The sequence below is a fragment of the Bombina bombina genome, chromosome 3, assembly GCF_027579735.1.
Source record: "Bombina bombina isolate aBomBom1 chromosome 3, aBomBom1.pri, whole genome shotgun sequence".
NCBI classification, from domain to species: domain Eukaryota; kingdom Metazoa; phylum Chordata; class Amphibia; order Anura; family Bombinatoridae; genus Bombina; species Bombina bombina.
In genome coordinates this window covers 624161847-624177974 of record NC_069501.1, presented here as the reverse complement: position 1 = coordinate 624177974, position 16128 = coordinate 624161847, and the positions used below count along the sequence as shown (strand labels likewise).

General features: G+C 42.0%; 1 protein-coding gene across 2 annotated transcripts in view; it reads right to left on the bottom strand.

Annotated features, from left to right (window-relative positions):
- Window positions 1-16128, bottom strand: part of LOC128653772 (zinc finger and BTB domain-containing protein 8A) — a 68452-nt gene that overhangs the window by 25396 nt on the left and 26928 nt on the right. For both annotated transcript variants that reach the window (XM_053707259.1, XM_053707260.1), the window contains exon 2: window positions 14826-15763. In XM_053707259.1, the coding sequence (XP_053563234.1) occupies window positions 14826-15750 (925 nt within the window). In that variant the 5' untranslated portion in view covers window positions 15751-15763. The remainder of the gene's footprint in view (window positions 1-14825; window positions 15764-16128) is intronic.

The following is a 16128-nucleotide window of genomic DNA, read 5'->3' as shown; positions in this document are numbered from 1 at the left end:
GGAACCTTGAAGTTCTGACGAGACGCCATCAGATCCATAGTTGGGTTAACTGGGCAAAGACCTCCGGGTGAAGTTCCCACTCCCCCGGATGGAAAGTCTGACGACTCAGATAATCCGCCTCCCAGTTGTCTACTCCTGGGATGTGAATTGCAGATAGGTGGCAGGAGTGATCCTCTGCCCATTTGATGATCTTGGAGACCTCTCTCATCGCTAAGGAACTCTTTGTTCCCCCCTGATGATTGATGTACGCTACAGGCGTCATGCTGTCCGACTGAAATCTTATGAACCTGGCCTTCGCTAGTTGAGACCAAGCCAGGAGCGCATTGAATATCGCTCTCAGTTCCAAAATGTTTATCGGGAGAAGAGACTCTTTCCGAGACCATAGACCCTGAACTTTCAGAGTCCCAGACCGCGCTCCAGCCCAAGAGGCTGGCGTCGGTCGTAACAATGACCCACTCCGGTCTGCGGAAACTCATTCCCTGAGACAGGTGATCCTGAGTCAACCACCAGAGGAGCGAATCCCTGGTTACCTGGTCTACTTGAATTTGGGGAGACAAATCCGCATAATCCCCATTCCACTGTTTGAGCATGCACAGTTGCAAAGGTCTTAAATTAATTCGAGCAAAAGGAACCACGTCCATTGCTGCAACCATTAGTCCGATTACTTCCATGCACTGAGCTATGGAAGGCTGAGGAATAGATTGAAGAACTTGACAAGCGTTTAGAAGCTTTAACTTTCTGACCTCTGTCAGAAAAATCTTCATTTCTACAGAATCTATTATTGTTCCTAGAAAAGGAACCCTTGTGGACGGGGACAGGGAACTCTTTTCTATGTTCACCTTCCACCCGTGAGACCTGAGAAAGGCTAAGACAATGTCTGTATGAGTCCTTGCCTTTGAAAAGGACGACGCTTGGATTAGGATGTTGTCTAGTTAAGGTGCTACAGAAATGCCCCTCGGCCTTAGAACCGCTAGAAGGGACCCTAGTACCTTCGTGAAAATTTTGGGAGCAGTGGCTAAACCGAATGGAAGAGCCACGAACTGGTAATGTTTGTCCAGAAAGGCGAACCTTAGGAACTGATGGTGATCTTTGTGGATCGGAATATGCAGGTACGCATCCTTTAAGTCCACGGTAGTCATATATTGACCCTCCTGGATTGTTGGTAATGTTGTTTTTCTGTATTTAAAACTGAACAATCACGCTTTCTCTGAAAAGCTGGCAGTTTGGATAAAAGATTTGCTATAGAATTATCCACTACTGCTGTTAATTGCTGCATAGTAACAAGCATTGGCGCGCTAGATGTACTAGGTATCGCCTGCGCGGGCAAAACTGGTGTAGACACAGAAGGAGAGGATGATGAACTATCCCCACTACCTTCATTAGAAGAATCATCTTGGGCAACCTTATTAAATGTGACAGTACTGTCCTTACTTTGTTTGGATGCCATGGCACAATTATCACATACACTTAAAGGGGGGATCACCTTGGCCTCTATACACACAGAACATAAGCTATCTGATGGCACAGTCATGTTAGGCAGATTTAGGCAGGCTATTAATGCAATAAAAACGATTTTAAAGAAAACCGTTACTGTCTCTTTAAATAATAAAATGACACTTTATTTCTGAATGTTCAAAAAACTATGAAGGCAATATCCGATCTTTATAAAATGTATACCCCAGTGTCTTAATGCTTTGAAAGTATTGCACACCAAATATGAAGTCTCTAGACCCTTAAATAAGCAAACTGGAGCTAATTTTTCAATTTAACCGGTTTTACACACTACAGTCCCTGCTCCAGCCTTTGCTGCAGCTTTTACCTTCCTTAGGGGTTATTCACCACAGAAATAAGCCTTCCGGAGTCTGTTTCTTATCCACAGGACCCTCTCACATGAAGCTGCATGCACTGCCTTTGAAATTAACTGCGCAACTGAGGCCTCCTCCCTCTGCATACTAGAGTGAAGGGGCCTTCCTGACTAGATTCGGCGTCTAAAACAATGCCAGGAATAATTAAAACGTTCCCCAAAGTGTATTAATGTTCACAAAACATTTGAAATGCCATACAAATGTGATATAAGTGAATCGATTTGGCCCACAACAGTGTCTACCAGTACAAAAGCCCAAAAAAATAAGCCTGTAATCTGTTACTCAGTCTAAGAAAATGGCTTACCGGTCCCCTGAGGGAAAAACTGACAGTCTTCTAGCAGTACCATGTGTTGTTAGAAAAGAGACTTGTCATACCTGGAGCAGATGAGTCTGCAAACTGTTACCCCCAACTGAAGTTCTCTGGCTCAACAGTCCTGTGTTTGTAGTTACTTGTGCTAAAATCATATTCCTCTTTAACAGAAATCTTCATCACTTTCTGTTGTAGAGTAAATAGTACAAACCGGCACTATTTTAAAATAACAAACTCTTGATAGAAGAAATAAAAACTACAACTAAACACCACAAACTCTTTACCATCCCCGTGGAGATGCTACTTGTTCAGAGCGGCAAAGAGAATGACTGGGGGGCGGGGCCAGAGGAGGGGCTATATGGACAGCTTTTGCTGTGTGCCTCTTTGCCATTTCCTGTTAGGGAAGAGAATATTCCCACAAGTAAGGATGAAGCTGTGGACCGGACACACCTATGTAGGAGAAATCATATTTTTTTTTCACCACTCACCCTGGAACTCTGTGTTTATCCCAGCAAAGATTTTAAACACATGGGCACAATTCTGTTTTGGAGCCCCAGAGAACTGGTTGTCCTGAGCTAGAAACTGGTGAGCTAAATGCCAGCTGCAATCCCACAACCCAGCTATTCATCAACTGTGTTCAACTTGTTAGCTGCAGTGGTTGTGGCTCTCAAGCAGTACTTTGTATTTAAACCCCTCAGAGGGGATAAACCTATTGGGCCTGACTATTAAAAGCTTGCCAACATAGAGAGAAATTACACTTTTTATTTTTATTATTTTAATGTTTTTGTAATGGCTGTCTCTCTCCATGTCCAGAACATCCAAATAGGGGGATAAACAGGTCTCAACAGAGCATGCAATTTTATAAATTTTCCAATTTTCTTCTATTATCAAATTTGCTTCATTCTCCTGGTATACTTTTTGTTGAAGCATCAAAATGAAACTTTTATGATTCAGATAGGGCATGCAATTTTTAACAACCTATTTATTTTATTTATCATCAAATTTGCTTTCTTCTCCTGGTATTCTTTGTTGAATGCTAAACCTATGCTAATTTCTATACTCTTGAAGGCCACCTCCTTATCTCAGTGCATTTGACTGTTTTCACAGCTAGGCAGCACTAGTTTGTGTGCCAAATAGAAAACCTTGTGCTCACTCCTGTGGAGTTATTTATGAGACAACACTGATTGGCTAAAATGCAAGTCTCTGATAACTGAAATAAGGGGGCAGTCTGCAGAGGCTTAGATACAAGGTAACCACAGAGGTAATAAGTGTATTAATATCACTGTGTTGGTTATGCAAAACTAGGGAATTGGTAATAAAGGGATTATCTATATTTTATTTATTTTTTATTTATTTTTAATTTTTTTTATTTTATTGATATGAAAAAAAATAATACAAAATTGAATAATAAACAAAAGGAGAAACATTGCAAAAGTACTATCATTTAAGTAACAGAAGGTCTTTTAAATTATACTTTTTTTTCTGCCAGGATTAGTTTAAAGGAGGAAAAAAAAACGTATCTATATTTTTAAACAGTAGACTACCCCATTATTTAAAAACAAAAGAGCAGCTAACTCCCAGGCAAACTAATGAAGTGAATGCTGTGACTTCACAAGTCCTTTAGCAAAATGGGAACTAGATTTATTTTGGACAGCGTTTTCACACATACTGGAAGTGTAATTCCAAAAGAAAAAAAAATGGAATTTCCAAAAAAACAGAATTTATGCTAACCTGATAAATTACTTTCTCTTGCGGTGTATCCAGTCCACGGATTCATCCTTTACTTGTGGGATATTCTCCTTCCCTACAGGAAGCGGCAAAGAGAGCACACAGCAGAGCTGTCCATATAGCTCCCCCTCTTGTTCCACCCCCCAGTCATTCGACCAAAGGTTAGGAAGAAAAAGGAGAAACCATAGGGTGCAGTGGTGACTGTAGTTTAAACAAAAAATGTTACCTGACTTAAATGCCAGGGCGGGCCGTGGACTGGATACACCGCAAGAGAAAGTAATTTATCAGGTAAGCATAAATTCTGTTTTCTCTTGCAAGGTGTATCCAGTCCACGGATTCATCCTTTACTTGTGGGATACCAATACCAAAGCTTTAGGACACTGATGAAGGGAGGGAACAAGACAGGTACCTTAAACGGAAGGCACCACTGCTTGCAAAACCTCTCTCCCAAAAATAGCTTCCGAAGAAGCAAAAGTATCAAATTTGTAAAATTTGGAAAAAGTATGCAGTAAAGACCAAGTCGCTGCCTTACAAATCTGTTCAACAGAAGCCTCATTTTTGAAAGCCCATGTGGAAGCCACTGCTCTAGTAGAATGAGCAGTAATTGTTTCAGGAGGCTGCTGGCCAGCAGTCTCATAGGCCAAACGGATGATGCTTTTCAGCCAAAAGGAAAGAGAGGTAGCAGTCGCTTTCTGACCTCTCCTCTTACCAGAATAGATAACAAACAAGGAGGATGTTTGTCTGAAATCCTTAGTCGCTTGTAAATAGAACTTTAAAGCACGAACTACATCAAGATTGTGTAACAGACGTTCCTTCTTCGAAGAAGGATTAGGACACAGAGAAGGAACAACTATTTCCTGGTTAATATTCTTGTTAGAAACAACTTTAGGAAGAAAACCAGGCTTGGTACGCAAAACTACCTTATGTGCGTGGAACACCAGGTAAGGTGAATCACACTGTAAGGCAGATAATTCTGAAACTCTTTGAGCAGAAGAGATAGCTACCAAAAACAAAACTTTCCAAGATAACAACTTAATATCTATGGAATGTAAAGGTTCAAACGGAACCCCTTGAAGAACTGAAAGAACTAGATTTAGACTCCATGGCGGAGCCACAGGTTTATAGACAGGCTTGATTCTGACTAAAGCCTGAGCAAACGCTTGAACGTCTGGTACCTCTGCCAGACGCTTGTGTAAAAGGATAGACAGAGCAGATATCTGTCCCTTCAAGGAACTAGCTGACAATCCTTCTTGGAGGAAAGACAATATCCTGGGAATCCTAATCTTACTCCATGAGTAACCCTTGGATTCACACCAACCCAGATATATCCGCCATATCTTATGGTAGATTTTCCTGGTGACAGGCTTTCTAGCCTGAATCAGAGTATCTATAACCGACTCAGAGAAACCACGCTATAGAATTAAGCGTTCAATCTCCAAGCAGTCAGACGTAGAGAAACTAGATTTGGATGCTTGAGCGGACCCTGTATTAGAAGATCCTGCCTCATTGGCAGTGTCCATGGTGGGACAGATGACATGTCCACTAGGTCTGCATACCAAGTCCTGCGTGGCCACGCAGGCGCTATCAGAATCACCAAAGCCTTCTCCTGCTTGATTCTGGTGACCAGACGAGGGAGAAGGAGAAACGGTGGAAAAACATAAGCCAGATTGAAGGACCAAGGCGCTGCTAGAGCATCTATCAATACCGCCTTGGGGTCCCGGGACCTGGACCCGTAGAGAGGAAGTTTGGTGTTCTGACGGGACGCCATCAGATCCAACTCTGGAGTGCCCCATAGCTGAGTCAGCTGGGCAAACACCTCCGGGTGGAGTTCCCACTCCCCCGGGTGAAAAGTCTGACGACTTAGGAAATCCGCCTCCCAGTTGTCTACTCCTGGGATGTGAATTGCTGAGAGCTGGCAGGAGTGATCCTCCGCCCACCTTATTATTTTGGTTACTTCCATCATCGCTAGGGAACTCTTTGTTCCCCCCTGATGATTGACGTAAGCTACAGTCGTGATGTTGTCCGACTGAAATCTGATGAATTTGGCCGCAGCTAGTTGAGGCCATGCCTGAAGAGCGTTTAATATCGCCCTCAGTTCCAGAATGTTTATCGGGAGAAGCTTTTCTTCCCGAGACCATAAGCCCTGAGCTTTCAGGGAGTCCCAGACCGCACCCCAGCCTAACAGACTGGCGTCGGTTGTTACAATGATCCACTCTGGTCTGCGGAAACATATTCCCTGAGACAGGTGATCCTGAGACAACCACCAAAGAGAATCTCTGTTCTCCTGGTCCAACTGAATTTGAGGAGACAAATCTGCATAATCCCCATTCCACTGTTTGAGCATGCATAGTTGCAGTGTCTGAGGTGTATCCGAGCAAAAGGGACTATGTCCATTGCCGCTACCATTAATCCGATTGTCTCCATGCACTGAGCCACAGATGGCCGGGGAATGGAATGAAAAACTCAGCAAGTAGTTAAGAGTTTTAACTTTCTGACCTCCGTCAGAAATATTTTCATTTCTACCGAGTCTATTAGAGTCCCTAGGAAGTGAACCCTTGTGAGAGGGGAAAGAGAACTCTTTTTGATGTTCACCTTCCACCCGTGAGACCTCAGAAAGGCCAATACAATCTCCGTGTGAGACTTGGCTCTTTGGAAAGACGGCGCCTGAATTAAGATGTCGTCTAGGTAAGGCGCCACTGCTATGCCCCGCGGTCTTAGAACCGCCAGGAGGGACCCTAGCACCCAATTCTGGGAGCAGTGGCTAAGCCGAAAGGAAGAGCCACAAACTGGTAATGCTTGTCCAGAAAAGCGAACCTGAGAAACTGGTGATGATCTTTGTGGATAGGAATGTGTAGGTATGCATCCTTTAGATCCACAGTAGTCATATATTGACCTTCCTGGATCATTGGTAAGATCGTCCGAATGGTCTCCATTTTGAATGATGGGACTCTGAGGAATCTGTTTAGAATTTTTAGATCCAGAATGGGTCTGAAAGTCCCCTCTTTTTTGGGAACCACAAACAGGTTTGAGTAAAAACCCAACCCTTGTTCCGCCATTGGAACTGGGTTGATCACTCCCATTGTATGTAGATCTTCTACACAGCATAAAAACGCCTCTTTCTTTGTCTGATCTGTAGACAGACGAGAAATGTGGAACCTCCCCCTTGAAGGAGAACCCTTGAATTCTAGAAGATATCCCTGGGATACAATATCTAACGCCCAAGTATCGTGTACATCTCTTGCCCAGGCCTGAGCGAAGAGAGAGAGTCTGCCCCCTACTAGATCCGGTCCCGGATCGGGGGCTACCCCTTCATGCTGTCTTCGTGGCAAATACAGGCTTTTTGGCCTGTTTACCCTTATTCCAGCCCTGGTAAGGTTTCCAGGTTGCCTTGGGCTGTGAAGCGTTACCCTCTTGCTTTGCAGCCGGAGAGGATGAAGCTGGCCGTTCCTTAAATTACGAAAGGAACGAAAATTAGCTTTGTTCTTTGTCTTAAAAGGACTTGTCCTGAGGGAGAGCATGGCCTTTTCCCCCGGTGATTTCTGAAATAATCTCTTTCAAGTCAGGCCCGAAGAGGGTCTTTCCTTTGAAAGGGATGTTCCAAAGCTTAGATTTAGACAACACATCGGCCGACCAGGACTTTAGCCATAGTGCCCTGCGCGCCAAAATGGCGAAACCTGAATTTTTTGCCGCTAACTTAGCTATTTTCAAAGCGGCATCAGCGATAAAAGAATTAGCTAGCTTTAGAGCCTTAATTCTATCCATGATTTCCTCATATGAGGTCTCCGTCTGGAGCGAGTCTTCCAGCGCCTCAAACCAGAAAGCGGCTGCAGTAGTTACAGGAATAATGCAGGCGATAGGCTGGAGAAGAAAACCTTGTTGAACAAAAATGTTCTTAAGTAAACCCTCTACCTTCTTATCCATAGGGTCTTTAAAAGCACAACTGTCTTTAATTGGTATGGTTGTGCGTTTAGCAAGTGAAGAAACAGCCCCCTCCACCTTAGGGACCGTCTGCCACGAGTCCCGCACAGGGTCAGATATGGGGAACATTTTCTTAAAAACAGGAGGGGGAACAAAGGGAACACCTGGTCTATCCCACTCCCTAGTAACTATATCCGCAATCCTCTTAGGGACCGGAAACGCATCCGTGTAAACAGGGACCTCTAGGTACTTGTCCATTTTACACAATTTCTCTGGGATCACCAAAGGGTCGCAGTCATCCAGAGTAGCTAATACCTCCCTAAGCCAAACGCAGAGGTGTTCTAGTTTAAATTTAAAAGCCAATGTATCTGAATTTGTCTGAGGAGGAACCCTTCCTGAATCAGAGACATCTCCCTCAGGCATCAAATCCCTCGCTCCCACTTCAGAGCGTTGTGAGGGTACATCGGATACGGCTACCAAAGCGTCAGAATGCTCATAATCTGTTCTTAAAATGGAGCTATCACGCTTTGCAGGTAACACGGGCAGTTTAGATAAGAAGGCTGTAAGAGAATTATCCATGACTGCCGCTAAGTCTTGTAATGTAAAAGGGTTAGACGCACTAGAGGTACTAGGCGTCGCTTGCGCGGGCGTAACTGGTTGTGACACTTGGGGAGAGGCAGACGGGCTACCCTCGTTACCTTCAGTCTGAGAATCATCTTGGGCCACAATATGATCTTTAAAGTGTATAGACATATCAGTACAAGTGGGACACATTCTGAGAGGGGGTTCCACCATGGCTTCTAAACACATTGACACTAAGGAAAATCCTTGTTCAGACATGTTTAACAGACTAGTAGTATACACAAGCAGGCTTGGTAATCACTTTAATAAAATAAAAAACATAATTTGAAAAAACTTTACTGTGCCTTTAAGAGATAAAAAGAGCACACAATTTTACAAAACAGTGAAAAATGCAGCAATCCTTTTGAAATTTTCACAGAATGTACCTAAAGCCTTAATAAGATCGCACCACAAGTTGCAAAACGATTAACCCCTTAATGCCCAAACCGGAGCAGCCTAAAGCCAACACCCGGTTAAAATTACTACAGCACCTTGCCACAGCCTTGCTGTGGCCCTACCTGCCCTTAGGGATCAGATTTGGGGGAATATAGCTTTCTTAAGGCCCGCAAACAGCAGCAGGACCCTCCATGTGAAGCAGCATGAACTTCTCTGCAATTCTAACTGCGCATCTGAGGCGCGAAATTGGGCTCCTCCCACTCTATTCCGGAGCTGTGAGGTAATAACCCCAGAAAGAACCCAAAAGGACTTTCAAAGTGTCTTGCAAACGATATTTTCCTTGGCTAAACAATCGATTGCCCTGAATAAGTGTCAACCAGCATAATTAGCCCTGTTATGTAAGCATTCAATTCCTTACTAAGTCTGTGAACATAGCTTACCCTCCCCTCATGGGGATATTGTCAGTCTATTGTCAGATTTGTATTCTTTAAAACAACAAATGTATTTCTATTAAAAAAAAAATGTATCTGAACATTTAGATTTGTATATCACAATTTTATTCACAATGATAAAGAAACACACGCTTGCCCTTTTGACAGCAATCTTATTCCATACAATACCTGATAAAGATAACCTCACTAAATAAGTCCAATATCATGATTAAAACCAGACACTTTTTATTCAATAAATATTAAAACATCTTATCAAACCAGAGAGCTTTAGAGAATAGGGCCCATGGAGTTCCACATTGAGTAGCTGAAAGAATTAGAATTGGAGCATGTCATTTTTGCACTATAACATCCCAAAAACTTTGAATCTAAAAGTATATGTAAGCCTTTTTCTTATCTATAGCAATCTGCAAGTGGTGGTTGCTGGTTGTTACTTTAGGCCACTTTTTGGAGCCTCTAATTATCCTATACTATAAAAGGCCAAGTGTGTTTGTCCAAAGCTGTCATGCGCAGTAGAGACAGCACGAGGACAAACACACCTTGGGGGGTAGTTATCAAGCCGTCTACTTTTCTTGCTTCGCCGGCCCAATACGCCCGCCTAAGCTCGCCTACCTTCGCCGCCGCGGACCTGAAAAAATACGCCTAAGTTATCAAATAAAGCTGTCAAAAAGCCGCGGGGCGATGAGCAGCGGACTGTGACAGTTATCACTCATCCGATCTCGCTGCCCTTCGGCTTTTTCCCAGCTTTATTGCTAGCCTGTCACTAAGCACTCACACTAAACTACACTGTTCTACCCCCTATACCGGCCCCCCGGAGCCTCCCGCAACTCAATAAAGTTACTAACCCCTAAACCGCCGCTCCTAGACCCCGCCGCAACTCTTATAAATGTATTAACCCCTAAACCGCCGCTCCCGGACACCGCTACCACCTACATTATACCTAGTAACCCCTATCCTGCCCCCCCTATACCGTCGCCCTCTATAATAAAATTATTAACCCCTATCCTGCTGATCCCGCACCTCTCCGCAACTAAAATAGTTTAACCCCTAAACCGCCGCTCCATGAACCCGCCGCAACCTATATTAAACCTATTAACCCCTATCCTGCCCCCCCTACACCGTCGCCACCTATAATAAATTTATTAACCCCTAATCTGCCCCCCCTACACCGTCGCCACCTATAATAAATTTATTAACCCCTATCCTGCCCCCCACTACGCCGCCGCCACTGTCATAAAATTGTTAACCCCTAAACCTAAGTCTAACCCTAACGCCCCCCTAACTTAAATATTAATTAAATAAATCTAAATAAATTAACTCTTATTAAGTAAATGAATCCTATTTAAAACTAAATACTTACCTTTAAAATAAACCCTAATATAGCTACAATATAAATAATAATTATATTCTAGCTATCTTAGGATTTATATTTATTTTACAGGTACCTTCCATTTATTTTAACCATGTACAATAACTATTAAATAGTTATTAACTATTTAATAGCTTACCTAGATAAAATAAACTGAAATTTACCTGTGAAATAAATCCTAACCTAAGTTACAATTACACCTAACACTACACTATACTTTAATAAATTATTCCTATTTAAAAATAAATACTTACCTGTAAAATAAACCCTAAGATAGCTACAATATAATTAATAATTACATTGTAGCTATTTTAGGATTTATATTTATTTTACAGGTAACTTTGTATTTATTTTAGCTAGTTAGAATAGTTATTAAATAGTTATTAACTATTTAATAACTACATAGCTAAAAGAAATACAAAATTACCTGTAAAATAAATCCTAACTTAAGTTACAATTAAACCTAATACTACACTATCATTAAATTAATTAAATAAATTAACTACAAATAACTACAATTAATACAATTACATAAACTAACTAAAGTACAACAAATAAAAAAAGCTAAGTTACAAAAAATAAAAAAATAAGTTACAAACATGTTACAAATATTACAACAATTTTAAGCTACTTACACCTAATCTAAGCCCCCTAATAAAATAACAAACCCCCCCAAAATAAAAAAATGCCCTACCCTATTCTAAATTAAATTTCAAAGCTCTTTTACCTTACCAGCCCTTAAAAGGGCCATTTGTGGGGGCATGCCCCAAAGAAAACAGCTCTTTTGCCTGTAAAAGAAAAATACAACCCCCCCCCCCAACATTAAAACCCACCACCCACATACCCCTAATCTAACCCAAACCCCCCTTACAAAAACCTAACACTAATCCCCTGAAGATCATCCTACCTTGAGTCGTCTTCACTCAGCCGAGCCACCGATGGAACCGAAGAGGACATCCGGAGCGGAAGAAGTTAATCCTCCAAGCGGCGCTGAAGAAATCTTCCATCCGATGAAGTCATCATCCAGGCGGCGCTGAAGAAAAGTCTTCAATCCGTCCGATGTCATCTTCAAAGAGGCGCTGAAGAGGTCTTCTATCCGGGCGAAGTCATCTTCCAAGCCGGGTCTTGAATCTTCCTTCCGCCGACGCGGAACCACCTTCTTCACCGACGGACTACGACGAATGACGGCTCCTTTAAGGGACGTCATCCAAGATGGCGTCCCCTCAATTCCGATTGGCTGATAGAATTCTATCAGCCAATCGGAATTAAGGTAGGAAAATCTGATTGGCTGATGGAATCAGCCAATCAGATTCAAGTTCAATCCGATTGGCTGATCCTATCAGCCAATCAGATTTTTCCTACCTTAATTCCGATTGGCTGATAGAATCCTATCAGCCAATCGGAATTGAGGGGACGCCATCTTGGATGACGTCCCTTAAAGGAGCCGTCATTCGTCGTAGTCAGTCGGTGAAGAAGGTGGTTCCGCATTGGCGGCAGGAAGATTCAAGACCCGGCTTGGAAGATGACTTCATCGGATGGAAGATTTCTTCAGCGCCGCTTGGAGGATTAACTTCTTCCGCTCCGGATGTCCTCTTCAGTTCCATCGGTGGCTCGGCTGAGTGAAGACGACTCAAGGTAGGATGATCTTCAGGGGATTAGTGTTAGGTTTTTGTAAGGGGGGTTTGGGTTAGATTAGGGGTATGTGGTTGGTGGGTTTTAATGTTGGGGGGGGGGTTGTATTTTTCTTTTACAGGCAAAAGAGCTGTTTTCTTTGGGGCATGCCCCCACAAATGGCCCTTTTAAGGGCTGGTAAGGTAAAAGAGCTTTGAAATTTATTTAATTTAGAATAGGGTAGGGCATTTTTTTATTTTGGGGGGGTTTGTTATTTTATTAGGGGGCTTAGATTAGGTGTAAGTAGCTTAAAATTGTTGTAATATTTGTAACATGTTTGTAACTTATTTTTTTATTTTTTGTAACTTAGCTTTTTTTATTTTTTGTACTTTAGTTAGTTTATGTAATTGTATTTAATTGTAGTTATTTGTAGGTAGTTTATTTAATTAATTTAATGATAGTGTAGTATTAGGTTTAATTGTAACTTAAGTTAGGATTTATTTTACAGGTAATTTTGTATTTCTTTTAGCTATGTAGTTATTAAATAGTTAATAACTATTCTAACTAGCTAAAATAAATACAAAGTTACCTGTAAAATAAATATAAATCCTAAGATAGCTATAATATAATTATTAATTATATTGTAGCTATCTTAGGGTTTATTTTACAGGTAAGTATTTAGTTTTAAATAGGATTCATTTACTTAATAAGAGTTAATTTATTTAGATTTATTTAATTAATATTTAAGTTAGGGGGGCGTTAGGGTTAGACTTAGGTTTAGGGGTTAATAATTTTATGACAGTGGCGGCGGCGTAGTGGGGGGCAGGATGGCGGTTAATAAATTTATTATAGGTTGCGGCGGGTTCAGGGAGTGGCGGTTTAGGGGTTAATACATTTATTATAGTTGCGGTGGGCTCCGGGAGAGGCGGTTTAGGGGTTAATATGTATAGAGTAGCTTGCGGTGGGCTCCGGGAGCGGCGGTTTAGGGGGTAATAACTTTATTTAGTTGCGGCGGTGTAGGGGGGGTCAGATTAGTGGTGTTTAGACTAGGGGTACATGTTAGGGTGTTAGGTGTAGACAGCTCCCATAGAAATCAATGGGATGTCTGTCAGCAGCGAACTTGTACTTTCGCTATGGTCAGACTCCCATTGATTCCTATGGGATCCGCCGCCTCCAGGGGTGGCGGATTGAAAACCAGGTACGCTGGGCCGTAAAAGTGCCGAGCGTACATGCTAGTTTTTTGATAACTAGCAAAAGTAGTGAGAATGTGCCGCACTTGTGTGCGGAACATCTGGAGTGACGTAAGAATCGATCTGTGTCGGACTGAGTCCGGCGGATCGATGCTTACGTCACAAAATTCTACTTTTGCCGGTCTCGAGCCTTTGATAACTAAGGCGAATCAGCCTCGACACAAATACGCTGCGGAATTCCAGCGTATTTGAGGTTGACGGCTTGATAACTAGGCCCCTTTGCCTTACCATGCTGTTTCAGTTTGCGGTGGTGGAGCGAAGGTGGGCGTGACCGGGCGGGAGCGTGGGCGGACCCGGTCAGCGCAGGAGAGGGGAGAGAAATAGAAAGGGGGAGAAACAAAAAGAGATAGGAAAGAGCTAAAGAGAGGGGGGAAAGAGTGCAAAATAGAGGGGAAAGAGCAAAGAGGGGGATGGAGAGAGAGCAAAAGAGAGGTGGAGTGCGAGAGAGTGCAAAAGAGAGGGGGGAGAGAGCGCAAAAGAGCAAATGGCACGTGTAAACGGGCTTTAGGACTAGTATTTTATAAGAAACATTTATAGAAACACTGACAGATGTCCGCTGCTCAATAATTCTCCCCCCCCATATGAGTAACAAAATTGGATTAGGAATTATATTATTTTATAATTTAAAGTGCAATTTTCAAGGTAATCCTGGTTTGTACAGATCCAAGTTATATATAAGTTACCACCATATACCTGAGACTATCTCCAAAAAGAACCATTAACTTGGATCTGTACAAACCCGGATTACCTTGGCTTTGAAAATTGCACTTTAAACTTGCTCAAACACTGTTCGTGTTCCACCTATTTAAAAAAACTTCTATACCGAAGCTTTACATTAATTTATTATGTTTTAAGATACTTTGTCTCAGTTTACTTGCTCCACCAATGTTGTAGTACGAGAGTGAATGCTATATCACCATAACGTATATATAACGTGTTTTTAAAGAGATTTTCCTTAATTAAATTAGTTTGTATACATTGTGACTCAGTGTAAGTGAATATATGTTTAGGCACCTTACATAACATAAAGTAAATTGGAAAGTTGTTAAAAATTGTATGTTCTATCTGAATCATGAAAGAAACATTTTGGGTTTTATGTCTCTTATATTAGCAGACCATGTAACTTGTATAGTTGTTGTCATGGTAGTTGCAACCCAAATGTCTAATTAATACAAATTCTGTTTCATTCATAAGGAGATGCTTCCTGAATGAACACATTCTGTAACTGTAAAAAATACAATAAAATATTTTATTGACTTTACCTAAGACACATGCTCTTCTTGTTACCTATAATGTTGTGTTCCTCACCTTCACTCCAGCCTGTCATCACCCCCAGGATTGTAGGCATTGCCTTGTAAAGTTCATCTGCCTTTGACATTGGCAGCACGTTGTCCTGATCCCCAGAGTCTTCATGTTTGGGAGACCCTGGCCAACTGTGTTCCGTGGTTTCTTCCTCCTGTTCGACTTTTGTACACAACATTGCATCCTGTAAAGGCTCCTCCTCCTGTGTTGCACTCTCAGTTGACTCCTCATCTTGTACCATACACTCAGCAGACCCACCAACAAGCTCACCCAATGGTATTGCATTAATAGGGGCAGAAGTCAGAGGCTCTGGCATTAACCGCCTGCGGTGCTTGCGTACATGCTCTGGTTTGCGAGGATGCTTGGTGAAAGGACGTTGTATTCTTGATGTAATGGGTGGAGGGTAGTTGTAACCAGCAATAAATCCACTGTGCTCTGCAGTCTCTTGGGAGTGTATGGGACTGTTTTCTGTTCTCCATCCTGCTGCATAAAGGCCAGAGCCATTACTGCCTGTGTCTTTATCGGAAAGGCTGAAAAACCCATCTCTATCCTTCTCATTAATATCCAGTGAAGACTTGATGAACATCTTGCACACGCTAATAACATCCGTCATTTGCAGGTAGCTTGCAGCTGACATGACCTCAATGACATTTTGTCCTGATAGGGGCAACTTGCCAGAGTACACAAAATCCAAGATGGCAGTAAAAGTGTCAGCAGAGAAGACATCAAAGTTGGCAGTGGTTGGTTGCCCTATATCCTTGCAGCTCTGGGACAAAAGCATCTTGAAGTAGCCACTACTTGCAAACAGTACATTACGGTGAGCCTTAAAAAGCTGACCCTCCACCAAAATGTGACAATCACAGAACAGGTCTGTCTTTCGCTGCTCATCTAACTGCTGCAAAAGACGTGTGTGATGTGATGCAAAATCCATTCTGTAAGGGGCCCTAACAAAATGAAATAGAGAAGAGGATATAATTAGTACCACTATCATTTATTTGTTGAGTGCCAACATATTGTCACTTAAAGGGACATTCCAGACAAAATTGGAATCGACAAGAATGCATTTTAGTTTTAAATAGAATGATTTTTTTATATTCAGTATATGTATGTGTAATGCAAAAATGCTTCTAATAAAAGCTATAGTTGGTTCAAAAGGTGCATTTAATTTAAGTATGCATCACGCACAAGAATTTTAAACACATCACTTGTTTAGAGAGCCTAAGGTGCATGTACCATCTGACATTGGCTCAATTTGCACTTGCAGAGAAAAATGTTAACATTAAGACAGTGATATCTTTTGCCAATGTTA